This window comes from Cynocephalus volans, chromosome 10 (genome assembly GCF_027409185.1).
Source record: "Cynocephalus volans isolate mCynVol1 chromosome 10, mCynVol1.pri, whole genome shotgun sequence".
In the NCBI taxonomy this organism is placed as follows: Eukaryota; Metazoa; Chordata; class Mammalia; order Dermoptera; family Cynocephalidae; genus Cynocephalus; species Cynocephalus volans.
Window position 1 is genome coordinate 32,768,453 of NC_084469.1, and position 18,101 is coordinate 32,786,553.

General features: G+C 52.7%; 2 protein-coding genes across 4 annotated transcripts in view; one reads left to right on the top strand and one right to left on the bottom strand.

Annotated features, from left to right (window-relative positions):
- INCA1 (inhibitor of CDK, cyclin A1 interacting protein 1) lies at positions 1–7,928 on the bottom strand. Of its 2 annotated transcripts, XM_063112462.1 has the most exons (7): positions 7,768–7,928; positions 3,973–4,060; positions 1,972–2,085; positions 1,675–1,714; positions 1,225–1,418; positions 606–762; positions 1–385 (listed from the first exon to the last, which is right to left on the bottom strand). In XM_063112462.1, exons 2-7 carry the CDS (start codon positions 4,014–4,016, stop codon positions 245–247), a joined length of 690 nt encoding a protein of 229 aa, XP_062968532.1. In that variant the 5' UTR covers positions 4,017–4,060; positions 7,768–7,928; the 3' UTR covers positions 1–244. The 2 variants fall into 2 exon arrangements, with proteins under 2 accessions (XP_062968532.1, XP_062968533.1); XM_063112463.1 differs by lacking the exons at positions 3,973–4,060; positions 7,768–7,928 and adding an exon at positions 2,425–2,486.
- The window catches only part of KIF1C (kinesin family member 1C), a 23,170-nt gene continuing 11,327 nt past the window's right edge, over positions 6,259–18,101 (top strand). Inside the window, exons 1-16 of one of the 2 annotated variants that reach the window (XM_063112461.1) lie at positions 6,259–6,495; positions 8,182–8,302; positions 8,549–8,681; positions 9,103–9,179; positions 9,557–9,736; positions 10,429–10,494; positions 10,980–11,158; positions 11,245–11,356; positions 11,808–11,885; positions 12,037–12,102; positions 12,194–12,269; positions 12,730–12,808; positions 13,022–13,167; positions 14,310–14,479; positions 14,643–14,722; positions 14,857–14,932. In XM_063112461.1, the coding sequence (XP_062968531.1) occupies positions 8,576–8,681; positions 9,103–9,179; positions 9,557–9,736; positions 10,429–10,494; positions 10,980–11,158; positions 11,245–11,356; positions 11,808–11,885; positions 12,037–12,102; positions 12,194–12,269; positions 12,730–12,808; positions 13,022–13,167; positions 14,310–14,479; positions 14,643–14,722; positions 14,857–14,932 (1,491 nt within the window). In that variant the 5' untranslated portion in view covers positions 6,259–6,495; positions 8,182–8,302; positions 8,549–8,575. The remainder of the gene's footprint in view (positions 6,496–8,181; positions 8,303–8,548; positions 8,682–9,102; positions 9,180–9,556; positions 9,737–10,428; positions 10,495–10,979; positions 11,159–11,244; positions 11,357–11,807; positions 11,886–12,036; positions 12,103–12,193; positions 12,270–12,729; positions 12,809–13,021; positions 13,168–14,309; positions 14,480–14,642; positions 14,723–14,856; positions 14,933–18,101) is intronic. The other variant, XM_063112459.1, reaches the window with a different exon arrangement.

Consider the following 18,101-nt stretch of genomic DNA (forward strand, 5'->3'; position numbering starts at 1 on the left):
CAGAAAAGCACAGGGCAGGAGTGCGGCCCGGAGGAAAACGACTTGGGGAGTTGCTGGGAGAGGGGCAGGCAGAGATGGGGGCCAACGGAGGCTGTTAATGCCTAGTCCAGAGGACGGGAAAGGCAGGTGGAGAGGCCGAGGGAAGGGAAACCCCTTGAAGCCAGCAATGGGGGCGCTTCTGGTGATGCAGCTAGTCTTGGGTCCCTGAGGAAGCACCAGCATCGTGGGCTCGGATGGTTTCTCCTTACTCCTCAAACTCCATCTCCCAAGGGCTGGAAAAGGGGTTCCTACTGGCTGTGACAGTGTGGAAGGGGAGCAGAGAGCTCCACCGCCTGGAGGGGCAAGCCCCCGCCTGGCCCAGGGGACTCCATGGAGACCAAAGCAGCTGTAAAGATGAGAGAAATTGAGAAAAGAATGAAAGAATGGAAAAGCAGGTCTCTCTCCAGATTTCCTGTCGCCAATCCCAGGTACCCCAATCTCTGGCTCTCACCTGCTTTATTTTTGTTCCTCCCAAATCCAGCTATCCAACCTGGCTCTTGGCTTCATGCAAGACCAGGGATCCCCATCTCCCTCCACCACCCCAACAATTTCCACTCCAACCACACCTGGGCCCTGCCAGGAGCGAGAAAATGGTTCTGTTCCTGTGGGTAGGTTGCCCTCTCCTCTTCCAGATCAGTGGTGCTGGGGAATCCACAGGTGTCTTCGTCAAGCACTAGGGGCTCAGATGCAGCCCTAGAGCTGCCCCACTGGGCCTTTTTCAGTCTGTGGAGACTTTAGGCTTAGGAGAGAGGTACCTGGGGGCCAGGCTTCCTGTCCCTCCATTCTTCACCTTTCCATTCTGAAATACTTCCTGCTGGGACCCAAGGGTGTTGTCATTTGACCTCCAACTCTCCATTCCCAATTCTGCTTCTCTCAGACTGAAGTATTTTCAGTCCAAGGACCCAGAAGTGCCCCCTAGCTCCCCACTGTCCTACAGTTCTATAATATGCTTTCTTGTTTTCAGTGATCCAGTTTCCACTCCTTCCAGCTCATGTGGCTCATCCTCCGTCCCTCAGTTCCCTCCTTCTTTCCACATAATAGAAATTGTTTCAATAGCACCAAACTCACGGTTCCTTCCCAAACAACCTCCAATTCCCTTAAACCTTTCAACCCCTTCCTTACCTTAAGCCATCCTGCCCCCAAACCCTTATTGGCTCCCAGAGCCCAGATGTCTCGACTCCTTACTCATTGATGGTTCTCTGACGCCTCCTTAGGTCCTCCAGGTGATAAGTGACAGCCCTTACCCGGGCAGGGATGCCCCCAGGTCCCTGCTGCATTCCCTTCAAACGTGGTTTCCTCCTCTTTCTTCTGCAAAGCATCTCAGGGGGTGGGAGCCCCTCAGGGGGGAACAAGCCAGGCTGGGAGCAACCAGCGGCTCTCTGTGCCGGAGAATGGGGAAAATGAGCTAGAGGGCAGAACTGGGTCTCTCAGGGGAGCTTGAACTGAACTAGGGAGACAGGAGTCTTGAGAAGCCCAGCTGTGATCTGGAAAACAGGATAACTGATTCACAGAAAGGAGGGTCAGTACACTGGTTGGGGAACTCCAGAGCGAAGGGGTGATAGGAGGGCTGGGGACAGGATGGCAGTGGGTGCAATTTTCACAGAGAAGTGTTGAAGGGCAGAGAGTTTGTCATACCAGCATGGGTGGAAAATACTGTTCCTCCATCCTGATGGGGCTGTGAAGCACAAAAAGGGGGCTAAGTGCAGAGGGGATACCCCCTTTTACTTCTCTATTGACCTCTATATTCCCTATTGCTTCTCTAATGACCTCTCCCAACCACCTGTCTGGCATTTGGAGCTACAATGTCCATTAGCCATTGGGAAATTATGCCCAGACTAGGGCTTATTGCTATAAGGATTTATGGCAGTTTAAAATTGTACAGCCTCATCTTCCCACCTGCAGTTAGTCCCAATTTTCTCCTTCCCTACTCACCTGGGCCTTTGACTGAGGTTCTCCCAGAAGACATCTCCATAACGCTGGGGCATTGGTCTGAGGCTCTGGGAAGGCAAACTGGGGGGTAGAGATCGGCTGACCACCCTGGAACACCTGAGGTGAGGACAAGGTAGGCTCGGGTCTGGCTCTTCCTCTTCAGCATCTACTCACCTCAAGGATCAGGGGCCCGTCTTTCCAGGGGACCATACAGCTGCCAAGGTTCCCTTAGGCTATGTCCTCTCTTATCTACTTTGGCTGAGGAAGGTAGTGAGACCTCTGATTTGAAAGATTGGAGCTGGGATGAGGGTGGATATTGGCTATGGTTTGAGCCTCAGACTTCATTGCATCTCTAGCTTCTACACCTCATAGCCAGAGAACATGATATTTAGCAAGCAGAGTTTTAAAGAGGAAGGTCCTGAGCACTCAGGTAATATGACAGACAGGTCATATTACCTTTAGGTCAATGCAAGGATCCAGAAGAGAGGACTTTGCTGTTTACTCCAACTTTGTCTCCCGTATCTTAGAAGGACTAATATCCTTGTAGATAGGGAGGGGTATGCAGAGCTGTTTGAGAACAGTACTAATTACTTCCAAAGTCCCCAAATTGAATGATGACTGCTCTCCTGATCTCTAATAAGTGACTAGGCCTGGGGCCCTTTATCTTCTCCATCTCCATCTCTCTTTAGGTGATCTCACCCAGTCCCATAACTTTAAATAAATACCGCCAACGTGCTGATGACTCCCAAATCTCTATTTCCAGCCATGGTTCCTCCCTGGGCTCCACTCAACATCTCCTCCCCAGCCTTCTCTCTGAAAGGTGCCCCCAAAATGCCCAGTTGCTAGGGCCAAAAACCTGATATGCCTCATTTTCTTCACCTCCCACATCCAATCCACCAGCAAGTGCTGTCAGTTCTATATCTAAAATATACCTGCATTTCACCACTCCTCACTATTTCCATTCCCATCACCACATTCCAGATCATCTTCCCTTTCCTGAACTATTGCAATGGTCCCCTCCTCCTCTCCCTGATTCTATTCTCATCCTCCAACAAGCTATTCTGCACAGAGCAGTGAGAGTAATCTTTTAAAACACAATCACGTGAAATAAGACTTGAAACGTATTTCACAATTCTTTGGGCAGTGGGGGGCTGGATGAGTGAAGAAATGAAAAGATTATCCACATAATGATAATTATTGAAGCTGACTGAAAAGGGTACATCAGGTTCATGATACTATTTTTTCTACTTTTGTATTTGTTTGATATTTTCCACAACAAAAAATTGAAGAAAAAAATCCGCTTATGTCACTCCCTTGTTTAAAAAATTCCACTGATTTGTACTGTCTTTAGTATAAGATCCTAACTCTTCTCAGTGGCCTATAAGGTTCTGTATGATCTGGGCTCTGCCTAACTCTCTGACTTTACTCTCTACTCTTCCCTTGATGACTAGGTTTCAGTTACACTGGCTTGCTTCCTGTTCCTAGAACATACCAAGGTTGTTCCTTTTGGGGGTTTTACCTACTATTCCTTTTTCTCCCTCTTTGTCCTTATCTAAGCTACCTCCTTCTCATTTTTCAGATCTCAGTTCAAATTCACCTCCCCAGAACAGTCTTCCACAATCACCCTATCTAACCCTGTGTACCCCAAGACACTCTATTTTCCATTGTATTATACTTCTGTTTTATTTTTTTCATGGTACTCATCACTAGCTGAAATTATATTTATTTGTTTACATATCCCATCTCCCCCCACCTAGAATATAAGATCTATGAGAAGAGGACCTCTATCTTGCTAACTGTTGAATCCCCAGCACCTAATACAGTTCTTGGAACATTGCTGTGTTCAAAAACCATTTGTTGAATAAATTAATGAATCATCAATCCCCTGAGACGAGGCACTGAACTTCCTGTTCCTTATTTCCTGCTCTTCTCAGGGAAGGACCCACACGTGCAATCTTCTCTCCATTCCATTCACATTCTTCCCACCCAGTAGGAAGGACTCACTTGGCAAAGGGGATGAGGTTGTCTCCGTCTCCCTGTATCTGCATGATTGGACTGGGCTGGGTAGCTGGACTGAGTCTCCTCCTTGGTGCTGGGAGGATAATGGAAAAAGAATCATTCACTCATGTAACGGCTGTAAGGATGAGACCAGTAGCATATCTAGCAAATGGAAAGAGGATGTGTGTATCCTAAAAAAGGAAAGAGAGCTTAAAAGGTATTTTTAGTGCTGGACTATTAAATGAACATACAGGTTGAAGATGGTGAACACAGGAAAGGTGGATGTAGTAAAAGGTAAAGGAGAAAGAAAATTTCCTGAAGCTAAATGTGTAGAGTAAGTGAAATTTACAGATGACAGTTAAGTGACAACTGGCAATATGATGATGAAATGAAAAAGGATGACAGGTGAAGACTGAATGGGGCAGAGGCATTTGGGGATAGTTGGTATAGAACTGGTGCTTGCGGGTAGAGAAGTGGCAGAATTGATGGTTGTTAAATGAATCAGACATGAGTGGTTAGTGAAAGTTAAGGGCGGACAGAGTGGTCAATTGGTGATATTCCCTATTGGAATGGAGTGGGCAGTTAGGAATGTCTATAGTTAAAAAGGTGAGCTAAGAGGTCAGCTGAGCAGAGCCAGAATCAGAGGCAGCCAAAGATGACCTGATAGCCAGTTGGGGTGGGTAGAAAAAGTTAAGAATACTAGAAGATAGGGCCGGCCCGTGGCTCACTTGGGAGAGTGCGGTGCTGATAACACCAAGGCCATGGGTTCGGATCCCTATATAGGGATGGCCAGTTAGCTCACTTGGGAGACCGTGGTGCTGACAACACCAACTCAGGGGTTAAGATCCCCTTACCGGTCATCTTTTTTTTTTTTTTTTTTTTTTTAAAGAATACTAGGGCTGGCCCCCTGGCTCACGCGGGTTCGGATCCTATATAGGGATGGCCGGTGCGCTGACTGGCTGAGTGTGGTGCAGACCACACCGTGCCGAGAGTTGCGATCCCCTTACGGGTCCAAAAAAAAAAAGAATACTAGAAGTTAGGGAAGTGCACGTAGGCTGCACAAAGGACAGAAGAAGCCAAATGGAAACTGTTAGAGGTGAACGACTCTTTATCCAACTAGGGATGACTCCCAAACAAAACTGGAGATGGGCCGAGAAAGCAGTTAGGTGAGGTAAAAAATGGAGAGAGGAGTATTTAGGGCGCAGATGGCTGGGATAGAGTTGGGCTGAAAGGGCAGGTGGGGTTTAAATGGGATGTCCTCGGCCAGATGGGGTCAGCAGAACTCAGGGGCAGTAGGGAGCTGAGGGGCCCTCACACCTCAGGTAGTTGGGCCTGTATGGGTGGCCTAGATCTAAGGGGCAGGATGGAGCTTAAGGAAGCCAGACAGGATCCTCAACAGTTGACCTAGGGGTAGCCAAAGCCTTGGAGGGCAACCCAAGCCTGAAACGGTGTATGAGGACCCAGCTGGGGCTGAGGAGTCTGCCGAAGCCTGGAGCTGGGGTCTGGTGGTGGTGGCGGCGGCGGCCCAATCCTGAGGGCGTGGCTTGCCCCTGAAGTGGTTAGGGGACCTTCGGCAGGTGGAGTGGGGTGTGGCCAGACCTTCCGGAGCAGCCTAGCCTGAGGGCATAATTGCGGCCTGAGGAGTCCCTCTAGCCCTGAGGTGGTGAGCCCGTGTCTGAGGGTGCAGTCTGGGTCGGGAGGGGTGGTCTGGGCCTGAGAGGGCAGCTCCGGGCGTGAGGTGGTGGCCGGGGCTGAGGGGACTGCCGAACTTGAGGGCCAGGCGGGGACACTGCGCACGAGTGGCTACGCCGCCGCCGACCGCACTTGGCCCCTGCACCTGAGGCTGCTGTGCGGCGAAATCTAGAACGACGGGCCGGCGGGGAGGAGGAGAGAGGCGCTGACTGGAGCGGAGGGAGGAGCCGGCCGGCGCCTGCCGGCGCGCGCGCCGAGGGGCGGGGCCTAAGCTGAGCCGCCTCCTGGGCGGGGCCAGGGTGGAGGCCCCGCCCCCAGGCGCGCCTCCGACGGCGGCGACGTGCGCGGGTCCGGGGCCTGGGTCTCCTCCAGGGCCCACCCCCACTATTCTCCGGTCCTCAGGCTCCGATAACCCTTCCGAATGCCGGCGTCCTGCTGGCCCTTCTGTGTTCCGCGCTGGTTTCCTGGGTCCCCGCCCGGTGGGCCCCACAATCCAGGAGCACTGCCCCTTTAACAAGAGTAGCCCCGGTCGCTCCGGCCCCTTCTCGGGACGGCGCGCGCCCGCCCGTCCGCGCGCGCGCGCCGCCCCCACCCCCGCGCGTCCCCCGCCCCTCGCTCCCGCCCCAGCTCGCGCTGCCCGGGCGGGCGCCGGCCGCTGGCGCCGCTCCTGCTGTAGCCCCGGGGGCGCGAGTCCGTCGCCCGCCGCCCCGGCACCCGGCGAGGGGCGGGGGCAGCCCCGAACCGGCCCCGGATCTCCTCCGCTGCCATCTCACGCTTCCCGGAAAGTTTATCCCTTTGCACTCAGCGGAGGTGCCCCGGGAGCCCCGCCGCGACGAGGTGAGAGCTGGAGGCGGGGGGGGGGGCGGTGGGGGGACGCCCGCGGAGGAATGTGCCGGACTGGGGGGCGGGGAGCCGGGGTCCCGTTTGCACGACCGGGCGGAGGCCGGCTAGGCGCGAGAGCCGGGATCATGTGCTGTTTGTCCCGCGGAGGCGCAGAGAGGTGCCAGGCCCGGGGCGGCCGTCGGTTGGCTGGACAGGAGGACGGGGTCCTCATGGCGGCCCAGAGAAGCCAGGCGGAGGCCTCTTTGAGAACTACCCGGTGGGCAACGTGAAGGTGGCCCGAGGTCCCCTTTCGGGTCGGTCGGCCCCTCTCCAGCCGCAGGCTTCTCTCTGTTACCCCACTGTTCCTTTTCAGCTGCACCGCCTGACCCAGTACCTATCCCCCATTCCCTTACTCCACTATCTCCCAGCCATGTCCACCATTCCCTGTCCCATTAGCCGCAACGGTGTCACTATTGCGTGTCTCCACCAGTGTCCTTCCCTCCCCTGATCAGGGTCTGGAGGGTCAGGACTGTTCTTCCTGAGCCAGCCTCTGTGATTTCAGTTACTCCCTTCCTGTCCTGGGACAGACCAGCCCCCCTCACCCCTCCCATGCTCTGCCCAGGAAGGCTGGTGAGGTGAGGCTCAGCATGACAGGGGTTTGGGGTCCTTTGGGGCCGCAGAAGGGGGCCCAGCATCCCTTATCCCTTTCCATAGTCCTCCACCCTGCTGTCCGTGGGCGTGGGCCACTCAGCCTCTCCTCCTAGGGTGTGGGCACCTGATCACCCACATTCCTGGGCTACAGCCTGGCACCTTCCCCAGGGCAGTGGACGCCATGGCACTAGCCCTAGGCTGGGGTTTCGACCAGTCTGCCTCCTTTCCCTTCTTTCCCGTTTCAAGGAGTCCCCTAATACCCCCTCAACGAATCCTCCAAAAACACAGGTATTCTGGGACCCCAAGGGTAGAGCCCTGGGGGTTGGTATGATGGATACAGGATGACCCCACCCTCCCCTGCCTATTGTCTTGGATCCTGAGGAGGAAGTGCTGGGGGCTGGGGCAAGGGGTTTGAAGCCCAGGAAGCAAGCCCTATGGATCCTTGGACTTTTCCCATCAGCAGTCCTTACCTTATGTGTGGAGGTTGTGGTCCCTAGGGAGGAACTGGTTTCTTCTTTTCCCTTGCTAACTCTCTGGGGGACTTTTAGGGCAGATTTTGTGTTTGGGGTCTTCTCTCCTCCCATCTCTCTTCTGGGCTCCCAGTTTGTGCTTTGGTCCCGGAGTTCCCCTCCTTACCTGGTTAACATCTCTGTGTTTGATAACCCCTGTGTCTTCATTCCTTTCCTTCTTTTATTCTTTCCTTCATAATGTGACCTCAGTTTTGCCTTTTGTCTTATTTCTCTCATTTTCTACGTCTGTGACTTTGCGCATCCTCTCCCTCTTCCCACCATCTTCAGTGTTTCTGCCCATGTGTCCATCTCTCTGAATTGCCCTCTCTTACCCCTCTATCTGAATGTTCAGTACACATGTGAGTGACGAGGAATAAAATTATCACCGTCCTTGCCCTTGGATTCACATTGCATTCGGCCACTCCAGAGGGGCAGCTATCCTGACTTTTCCTAACATTCTGCCCCAGCCTGCCTAGCTAGGAACCGCAGACGGACCTCTGGAACCACAGGTGCCTCCTAACCATTCTTCCCCCACAACCAGCGTTTCCCCCACAGCCCCAGCTGGCGTGGCCGGGCCCCAAGAGTAGGATGGGGCTCCCCCTACAAGGGCCGGTGGCAGCCAGAACTGATACAGCCTCCCTGGTCTGGGGCCAGGACGCCAGGTAACTCTGGGGTGACAGTCCAGGTCCCTGCTACCTGGGATATGCCTTGGAGAGAGACAGAAATGCCTTTGGGAGTCCCCAAGACAATGCTAGTTGGGAGGAAGGCCAGGGGAGCAGGAACTGCGTCCTTGAGGGGCTGTGCAGCTGGGGTGGGAGAGTGGAGAGACTGGTTCCAGGGAGAAGCTGGGAGGCAACGTCTGGGTCCCCACAGTGGCTCTGACCACCCCTTCTTTCTCTGTCCTCCAGCTGAGGAGGGCGGGAGTGTCTGGAGCCATGGCTGGTGCCTCGGTGAAAGTGGCAGTGAGGGTTCGGCCCTTTAATGCCCGTGAGACCAGCCGGGATGCCAAGTGTGTGGTCAGCATGCAGGGCAACACCACCTGTGAGTGAGTCCCAGGGGCCTGGCTGGGCACAGGCAGGGAAGGCTGGGCCCACCATGTAGGCCAGTTCTGCCAGGCTGAACCGGGAGGAGGGCTGTGCTGGGCACAGAGCAGGTGCTAGTTGTAAGGGTGGGGGCTGGGACAGGCTGGCCTTTCCGTGTTCCCAGTCTCTGGGAGGGGGAATGTTGGCCTGGAGCCCTCCATTGCCCAATCCAGGGAGGCAGCTCAGTGGGGGCGGGTCCTAGGAAGCCAAAATTAGCTTTGGTGGCTGGAGGGGGTGGGGAGTATTAAAGGGGAGAGATGAGCTAGGACAGAGGTGTGGGGAGTGGGATGCCTGGATTCCAGGGGCTTGTGGGTTAGTGAGCAGAGGTTGGGAGTACCTGACCTTGGATTTCCCTTTTTTCTCCTTTCCTGTCCCGTCAGCCATCATCAATCCCAAACAGAGCAAGGATGCCCCCAAAAGCTTCACCTTTGACTACTCATACTGGTCACATACTTCGGTGAGGTTGTTGTGCTGGGGGAAGAGCTAAAATTTGGGACAGGGGATTTAGGTTCCAGGGAGGGGACACTGTTGGGAAATAGGACCTCCAGGAGATTGGTTGGGACTGGATTGGGAGGACTAGGACCCCTGGGTGGGGGTAGGTAGGACCCTTAGGTTGTGATTGGGATCACGATGGGGGAGGCAGAATTCCTTGGGATAATTAGGATCAGCAGGGGCTGGATAGGATCCCCAGGGATGATTAGGACAGTGCAGGTGGGGGGCATACTGGACCCTTGGGCAGTCATCAGTGATGGAGGCAAGACTCTTAGGATGTAGGCACCAAGGACAAAGTCATCCAGAGCTCTTGCTGTCTTTCTCGGTTCCCCTTACACCTAGGCTGAGGACCCCCAGTTTGCATCTCAGCAACAGGTATATCGGGACATTGGAGAAGAGATGCTCCTCCACGCCTTTGAAGGATACAATGTGTGCATCTTTGCCTATGGGCAGACTGGGGCTGGGAAATCCTACACCATGATGGGGCGTCAGGAGCCAGGGCAGCAGGGCATTGTGCCCCAGGTATGGGCTCAGGACTTGGCTGGGCAGCAGCCATCTTTAGCTGCCCCTAGGGGAGGAAGGACAGAGGTCTAAGGATCATGGATCAGACACCTGGCTTTCTGAGGCTGTCAGTGATAGGAACTGTGATGGGAGATATGGGCTAGCTGTGACCTGGACATCCAGGGCCCCTTGTGGAGAGGGTCTTTGCCCCTACTAGAGACAGTGAGGCTCAGTGAGAAGTGCCAAGGCTTTGGCATCAGAAAGCCTTGGGTTCACACCCTTGTTTTACCACTTACTACTGTGTTAACTTTGTTTCATAATTATTTGTGAATGTAGTTCACAAATATACTCACAAATACACTTGCTGGCTTGTGTACCATAGGCGAAGTGTTAACTGTAGAAAAAGCTGGTTGTGGATAACTGAAAGTCTATCATAATTCTCCCTGGCTATGCAGCATAGTGGCCTTGCATACAGGCTTGGGAGTCAGGATTCCTGGGTTTGTGTCCTGGCTCGCTGAGTACTAGCCTGTGATCTGGGCAAGTGTGAACCTCTCTGAGGTTGTTTTCCCTTCGGTAAAATGGGAATGACCCCTTCCTCAGGGCTGTGGTAGGGGTTAAATAGGGCCACTTGGGACTGGGCCTGGCCTGGGGTTGGGTGCTGCAGGTATGCCATTAACAGGAGCTTCTCTGTGCTTCTCTGTGTCCCCCTCCAGCTCTGTGAGGATCTCTTCTCTCGAGTTAGTGAGAACCAGAGTCCCCAGCTATCCTACTCTGTGGAAGTAAGCCCAGGTCTTGGTGGGGGCTTGGGAGGGGGCCTGGTGTCCCTGGGCAGGAAAGCAGGAGAGCAGAGCGATTAAGACTGAGCGCAGAGCTGGCCAGTTGGCTCAGTTGTTTAGAGTGTGGTGTTATAACACCAAGGTCAAAGGTTCGGATCCCTGTACCAGGCAGCAGCCAAAAAAAAAAAAAGCACAGTCTCTGGAGTCAGACAGCCCGAGATCTCATCCTGGCTCTTCTGGTTACTAACTGTGACTTTGGGCAGTGATTCCATCCTTCAGCTCCTGGGTATGTATATCTGTGGAATGCTAATTGTCAGACCCACTTCCTGGGGTTGTTGAGACGATCAGTGAGCAGGCATGTGCAAAATGCTTAGCACCACGGCTGGTGTACGTGAGCTACCTGTATCAGGCCCAGTGGAGTGTAGGATAAGTTTTGTTATCAGTATTATCACTAGCTTTGTTACTTCTTATTGGCTTCTCCCACTCAGGTGAGCTATATGGAGATCTATTGTGAGCGGGTACGAGACCTCTTGAACCCCAAGAGTCGGGGCTCTCTGCGGGTCCGGGAACACCCCATCCTGGGTCCCTACGTGCAAGACCTGTCAAAATTGGCTGTGACCTCCTATGCAGACATTGCTGACCTCATGGATTGTGGAAATAAGGCGCGGTGAGGCAGGCTGATGGAGTGGAGGGGAGGGAGCCAGGGTGGAAGGTGAGAGGCGGGACGCAGTGACTGCTCCTGAATCCCCCCAGGACTGTGGCTGCCACCAACATGAATGAGACCAGCAGCCGTTCCCATGCCGTCTTCACCATTGTCTTCACGCAGCGCTCTCACGACCAGCTCACTGGGCTGGACTCAGAGAAGGTGGGACCCATCTTCCCACCCACCTGTCTCTCTCCTCCCCTGTAATAAGGACAGTAATGTGATGGGAGGGGCTTGAGCCCTCCCTCCCTACCCATGCTGGGTCAAGCGCCTCCTCAGGACTCCACGGCCCCACTCTTCTTCCTCTCTTGTGTGCTTGTTTGTCTTTCTTACTGCGCTCCTCAGGGCAGGGCTTGGGTCCCACTCTGTCCCCTGTCCTGGCACACAGTGGGTCTATAAATATTTGAAAATGAGTTAATGAGCCAATGAATGAGTAACCAGCTCCTCTCTGTTGTCTTTTATATATTCGTTGCTTGTGTCCTTTTCCCTCGCTCCCTTCTGGCTTTCTCCAGCCCTCGCCAACCACCTACATTCCTGCTGCATGCTCCCTTGATTTGCCTGCCCTGTTCCCCCACTGACCCAATCACCTCCCGCTTCTTTCTTCTGACCCCAGGTCAGTAAGATCAGTTTGGTGGACCTTGCTGGGAGTGAGCGGGCCGACTCCTCAGGGGCCCGGGGCATGCGCCTGAAGGTGAGGGGGCTTTGGATGGGGGGCAGTGTTTGGGGCTGTGTGTGGAGGTCACTGATCATAACCTGGGACTCTCGCTGGGGAAGGGAGGAAGGGAAAGTGGATTGCATTGGGAGAGGAGGGTCACATCCCCACATTCCTCATCCCTTTCTAGGAGGGTGCCAACATCAATAAGTCCCTGACTACCCTAGGGAAGGTGATCTCGGCCCTTGCAGATATGGTAAGATCTGGGGGTTGGGAAGAGAAGGGGCTCAGGAAAGGAGGCAAATGGGGAGGCCCACCCTAACCCCATTCCCTCTCCCATCCCCCAGCAATCAAAGAAGCGGAAGTCGGATTTTATCCCTTACAGGGACTCTGTGCTCACCTGGCTGCTCAAGGAGAATTTGGGTGAGGGGCTCTTCCTCTCTCTCTTTGCTGACCCTGCCACCATCCACTAACCCCCTTTTATACATCTGACAAATCCCCTTGCCATCTCTAGAATCCTAAATCCCCTGGCTGTCCCACTGACTCACCCCCAACCCAGGGAACATCCTTGAAGATGTCCTGATACTGAGATTGGGGCCACACTCTCCCTACGAAGCCAAGGGCCTCACTGACCTGGCTGCCTGTGACCCCTCCCTGACCCCACACCCACTGCTGACTTTATCTCTCTCCCAGTGACCTGTGACTGTCCTGCAGATATCTCATGTCTTCCTGACCTCGCCCCCCACCATCACCCGATTCATGACTAGCCCCACAATCTTTAGCTTCATCTACCTCAGACAGTGACCCGATCAGACCCCTGCCTGGGCACTGAGGCCCCCTGATCCCATGACCCAGTCTGACTTTTCCCTCCTCCCATTCATAGGTGGGAACTCACGCACAGCAATGATCGCAGCCCTGAGCCCTGCTGACATCAATTATGAGGAGACTCTCAGCACCCTCAGGTGAGGCATCTGATTCTGGCAGGGATGGGGCAGCATACGAAAAGTGCCAGGAACTCAGAGGCTGGTTACTCAGGACTCTGCCCATAAGTCGGGGTAGACACCCAGCTCTGCCACAGTATCTTGAGGCCTGGGAGGGAGAAAGGGAAACGGGCAGCAGACCAAGGGTCCCCTGTACCTGGGCCTTACCAGTCCCAATCCTCCCTCCTCACATAGGTATGCTGACCGCACCAAGCAAATCCGCTGCAATGCCATCATCAATGAGGACCCTAATGCCCGGCTGATCCGGGAACTGCAGGAGGAGGTGGCCCGGCTACGGGAACTGCTGATGGCTCAGGGGCTCTCAGCCTCTGCTCTGGGAGGTAGGGATCCAGGAACGCCTCTTGGCCCACTCCATCCCTCCCCACTTGGCTTTGCCCAGTCCTGGGGCCAGGGAGGTACCACCCACCGTGAAGCCCTTCATGTGCTCAGTGACACGGACACAGATATGGAGAGGGGACATATGTCTTCAGATGCTGCAGAGCTGGAAGGTACTAATTCTCTGGGGAGTGTAAGGATTCAGAGGAACCCTGTCAGGCTCCTGGAACTAATAAAATGACAGATGCAGGAATAAATGGCAAGTCCCATGTTTATGGTTCAAACAGTAAATTGTTGGGCTGGCCCGTGGCTCACTCGGGAGAGTGTGGTGCTGATAACACCAAGGCTACGGGTTCGGATCCCATATAGGGATGGCCGGTTAGCTCACTGGGTGAGCGTGGTGGTGACAACACCAAGTCAAGGGTTAAGATCCCCTTACTGGTCATCTTTAAAAATAAAATAAAATAAAGTAAACAGTAAATTGTTAAGCAGAGGCTGCTGGGGCGCTCGTCTTGACAGAAGTTCTTGTAAAACATCAGGGTTATGGTTGACCATAAGCTTAGCAGTCAACAGTGGATGATTTCTAAAATGTAATGCTCAGCCTTGCTGATGTGCAATCCATATTAGAGGATGTATAAGCCATGTTGACCAGGGCAAGTATGGACCTTGCATTTGGTCTTAGAGTCCATCCATTGAGGGTAGTCAGGATACTGAGAGGCACAGTGTGGGGAATAAGGGTGTTCTTGGGAAGAGAAGGATAAGGTGGGTATGATGTTTGCCTTCCAATATTTGAAGGGTTGTCTTGCAGGAAAAAAAGCAGTAGTTTCTTATCCCAGAGAGGAGATCTAGAAACAGTGAGCACACGGTGTGAGACAGATTTCAACTCAACGCTAAGTGCAAGTCCTCTAACAATGGAAAGAACTGGATGCCTCATTTAATAATGAGCTCTCCGTCCCTGGATACAAGCAGAGACTGGGTGCCCATTTGTCAAGGCTGCTTAGGAGGGCTCCCTGCCTGGTGGGAGGTTGACCAGATGTCTTCTGCAGTTCTTACAGACTGGTCCTCTGTGAAGCCCTTGGCCGCCTCTGTATCTCTGGTCAGTTCCTTCTTTCCTTAGCCTCATGCTTTCGATTCTTCCTCCTTCCAGGCCTGAAGGTGGAAGAAGGGAGTCCTGGAGGTGCTCTGCCAGCTGTATCGTCTCCCACTGCCCCAGCTTCACCCTCATCTCCCCCCACACATAATGGGGAGCTGGAGCCATCATTCTCCCCCAACACTGAGCCCCAGATTGGGCCTGAGGAGGCCATGGAGAGGCTGCAGGTGGGAAGCTGGAGCTGGCAAAAAGGGTAGGGGTCTGGGGGCTGCTGGGAGTTTACTTCTCCAAAGCCAGGGTTGAAGAAGAAGGAATCCCAGGAGTAGCATGGCCTCCATGGTAGGTACTTGTCCCCACTATCCTGATCCCTGCCTGTCCTTGTGTCCCCAGGAGACGGAGAAAATTATAGCTGAGCTGAATGAGACCTGGGAAGAGAAGCTACGCAAGACGGAAGCCCTGAGGATGGAGAGGTGCGAGGGACTGGGGCTGACAGCTAGAGCCCTAGAAGGAGGAGGATGGGAAGGGAGGTCAGGTCAGGCCCTGCAGGGAAGGAGGTCATAGGTCGTGATGACAAGACTGACATTCGCCTCTCCTTTGCCCACAGAGAAGCATTGCTGGCTGAGATGGGGGTGGCCGTCCGGGAGGATGGGGGAACCGTGGGCGTCTTCTCTCCAAAGAAGGTGAGTAAGGGAGGGATTGGGTAAAAAGGCCTAGGGAGCTCTTTGGAGGCTTAGAGAAAAGGCTTGGCAGTGGCATGGTAGTGAGTTCTAACTCTGGTCTCTCCCTCTGAGGTCTTAGACTTGTCTTTCTGTCATCTCTGTCGCCTTTCTTTTTTTTTTTTTTTTTTTTCTTTTTCGTGACCGGCACTCAGCCAGTGAGTGCACCGGCCATTCCTATATAGGATCCGAACCCGCGGCCGCTGGGAGCGTTGCCGCGCTCCCAGCGCAGCACCCTCCCAAGTGCGCCACAGGCTCGGCCCTCTGTCACCTTTCTTGCCACCTTCTCTCTGCATTGTCTGGCTATCGCTGCCTTCTCCATCTATTCATCTGACATCCAGAGAGTCTGGTGCTTATTAAGTGCCTGTGGCCAAAGACTCTAGGGACCACAGAGATGACACAGTCCTGGCCCTTAAGGGGATTGCAAGAGTTGCTTAGAATCTGGGTCTTGGCTAATGTACACTGACATGTGTGTATGTGAGTTCATGTATAGGATTTATCTCTGGACTCAGAAACTGGTTGTATGGTTACCTCAGGAGAGAGAGAGAGGTACTGGGGAATTGGAGGTTGGTTGGGATAGAGACTTAGTCCCTGTCTGCACTTTTATATCACTTGAATTTTGTATCCTGTGCATATGTTACCTAGCCAAAAAAAGTAACTGAGAAAAAAAAAAAAAAAAAAAAAAAATATATATATATATATTTTAAAGATGACTGGTAAGGGGATCTTAACTCTTGACTTGGTGTTGTCAGCACCACGCTCTCCCAAGTGAGCCACGGGCTGGCCCCTGAAAATTTTTTTAAAAGAATAACTTGGGAAGACCAGACTGTAAAGGAAGTAGAGTAGGAGTAAGCACTGTGCTATAAGATAGTGATTCTCAGTGCAGTGAGAGGCTAATTGTAGATGGAAGCATCATTGTGGCCTGGAGATACATGGGAACTGATTTCCTGGAGAAGGTGGTTTGGAAAGTGGAGCCTGAAAGATGGGAGGGTAGAGAGGTGTAGGGACAACACGAGGCTAAGCAGGCTCTGGATACATGTTGCCTGAGTGGGACATGCCAGAGCCTGACACGTGCCTGCTAGTTAGTAGGATCTCAGTAAATCTTTGTTGAGAGGAGGGAAGGAAGCAGGACAGGAGTGGTCAGGCTCAGTGGGAGGCACAGGGACCAACCAGTCAAAGTGGACACTGGCTGTAGACAACCAGCACAGCTGTACTGGTGCATACCAGTGAAGGGATGATGTGCAGGCCCGTTTGAACAGAGCAGGAACTTCCAGTCCCACTGGGGAACCAGCCAAACCTGTCTGGTCCGTGGTGTGAAGTAGAACAGGATTAGGCCACCTGGGAGAGGTGGTGGGTTACTGGAAGGAGGTTCCTCTCTATTTCGTAAGGTCAGGTTCAGCTGGGAGACTGAGAAAGCAGGGATCATTGAACCCCTGGTCTGAAAAGAGGAGAGGGGTTTGGTCATGCCTGGCCCAAACCACAGTGAGGGAGGGAGTGAGCTACGGGGTGGATTATTAACAGCAGCAGGCCAGGCTGAGGGGCCTGGTCCAGGGCTGGGTACCCAGGGCTTTGGGGTCCTTCTGAGGGAGCCAGATCCTCCTGGGACCCAGCCACATCTCAGATAGCTTCCAGCCATCTTTGCGTGCCTGTATCTGGGGCGCTTCCACCACAGTTGCAGGGATGGAGAAAAGGCAGAAAGGAATGGGAGACTGATGGGATGGGTGTGTCTTCCCTGGAGGGCTTAATACTGCACAGGGATGCTACCTACTAAGCCCAGAGACCAAAGGGAGGGAGTTCTTTTTTTTTGTTTTTTGTTTTGACAACTGGCTGGTATGGGGATCCCAACCCTTACTTTGGTGGTATCAGCACTACATTCTACTGACTGAGCTAACCGGCCAGTTCTTGTTTTGTTTTTAGTTGTTCTTGTAAAGGTAATAGGTATCAGAGAGAATGTTCAAATAGCGCTAAAAGGTATGTGTGGTGAAAAGTAAGTCTCCTTTCTTCCCACGCTCAAGTTCCCTTCCCAGAGGCAACCCCCATTATCAGTTCTTAATGTATTCTCATAGAGATAGTCTATGCATGTGCAGATGTGTGTGATATATATAATTATACACACACACACACACACACACACACGCACACACACGCACATGGCCTTTTTTTTTTTTTTTTTAAGTTTATTTATTTATTTATTTAAAGATGACCGGTAAGGGGATCTTAACCCTTGCCTTGGTGTTGTCAGCACCACACTCTCCCAAGTGAGCCAATCGGCCATCCCTATATAGGGATCCGAACCTGTGACCTTGGCGTTATCAGCAACACACTCTCCCAAGTGAGCCACGGGCCGGCCCCTATGGCCTTTTTATTTTTTATTTTTTATTTTTTTATTTTTATTTTTTAAAATTTTATTATTATTTTTTTTAAAAGATGACCGGTAAGGGGATCTTAACCCTTGACTTGGTGTTGTCAGCACCATGCTCAGCCTGTGAGCGAACCGGCCATCCGTATATGGGATCCGAACCTGGGGCCTTGGTGTTATCAGCACCGCACTCTCCCGAGTGAGCCACGGGCCGGCCCTCCTATGGCCTTTTTAATAGTAGTGGTCGCATACTTTATTTTAAAGGTTACTTTGCTTTTTTCACCGTATCAGAATATTCCATTGTGTTGACACGGGATAATTTATTTATTTAACCAGCTTTCTACCAAAGAACATTTTAGGTTATTTCCTATTCTTTGATACTCTAAACAGTGCTACAATGGATAGTCTTATATAGGTCTGTGTTCTGTAGAACAAATTCCTAGAAGTGGTGATTTTGGGTCGAATGGCAGCCATTTAAAATTTTGATATATATTGCCACAGTGCCCTCTGAGGATTATAACCATGCTGATTTATCCTTCCAAAAGTAATGTACAGGAGGGCGCATTTCCCCTCACCCTCTTCAACATCCTGGGTTATCAGACTTTTTGATCTTTGCCAGTGTGACTGGTGAGAAAGGTGTCTTAGGATAGTTCACTTTTGCGTTTTTCTCAAGGTGGTAAGGATGAACATATTCTCCCATGTTTAAAAGGCATGTGTATTTCAGAAGGGAGAGCTGTTAGACTCTTGGGAGAAATGGGTTTGTTGGAGGTAGCT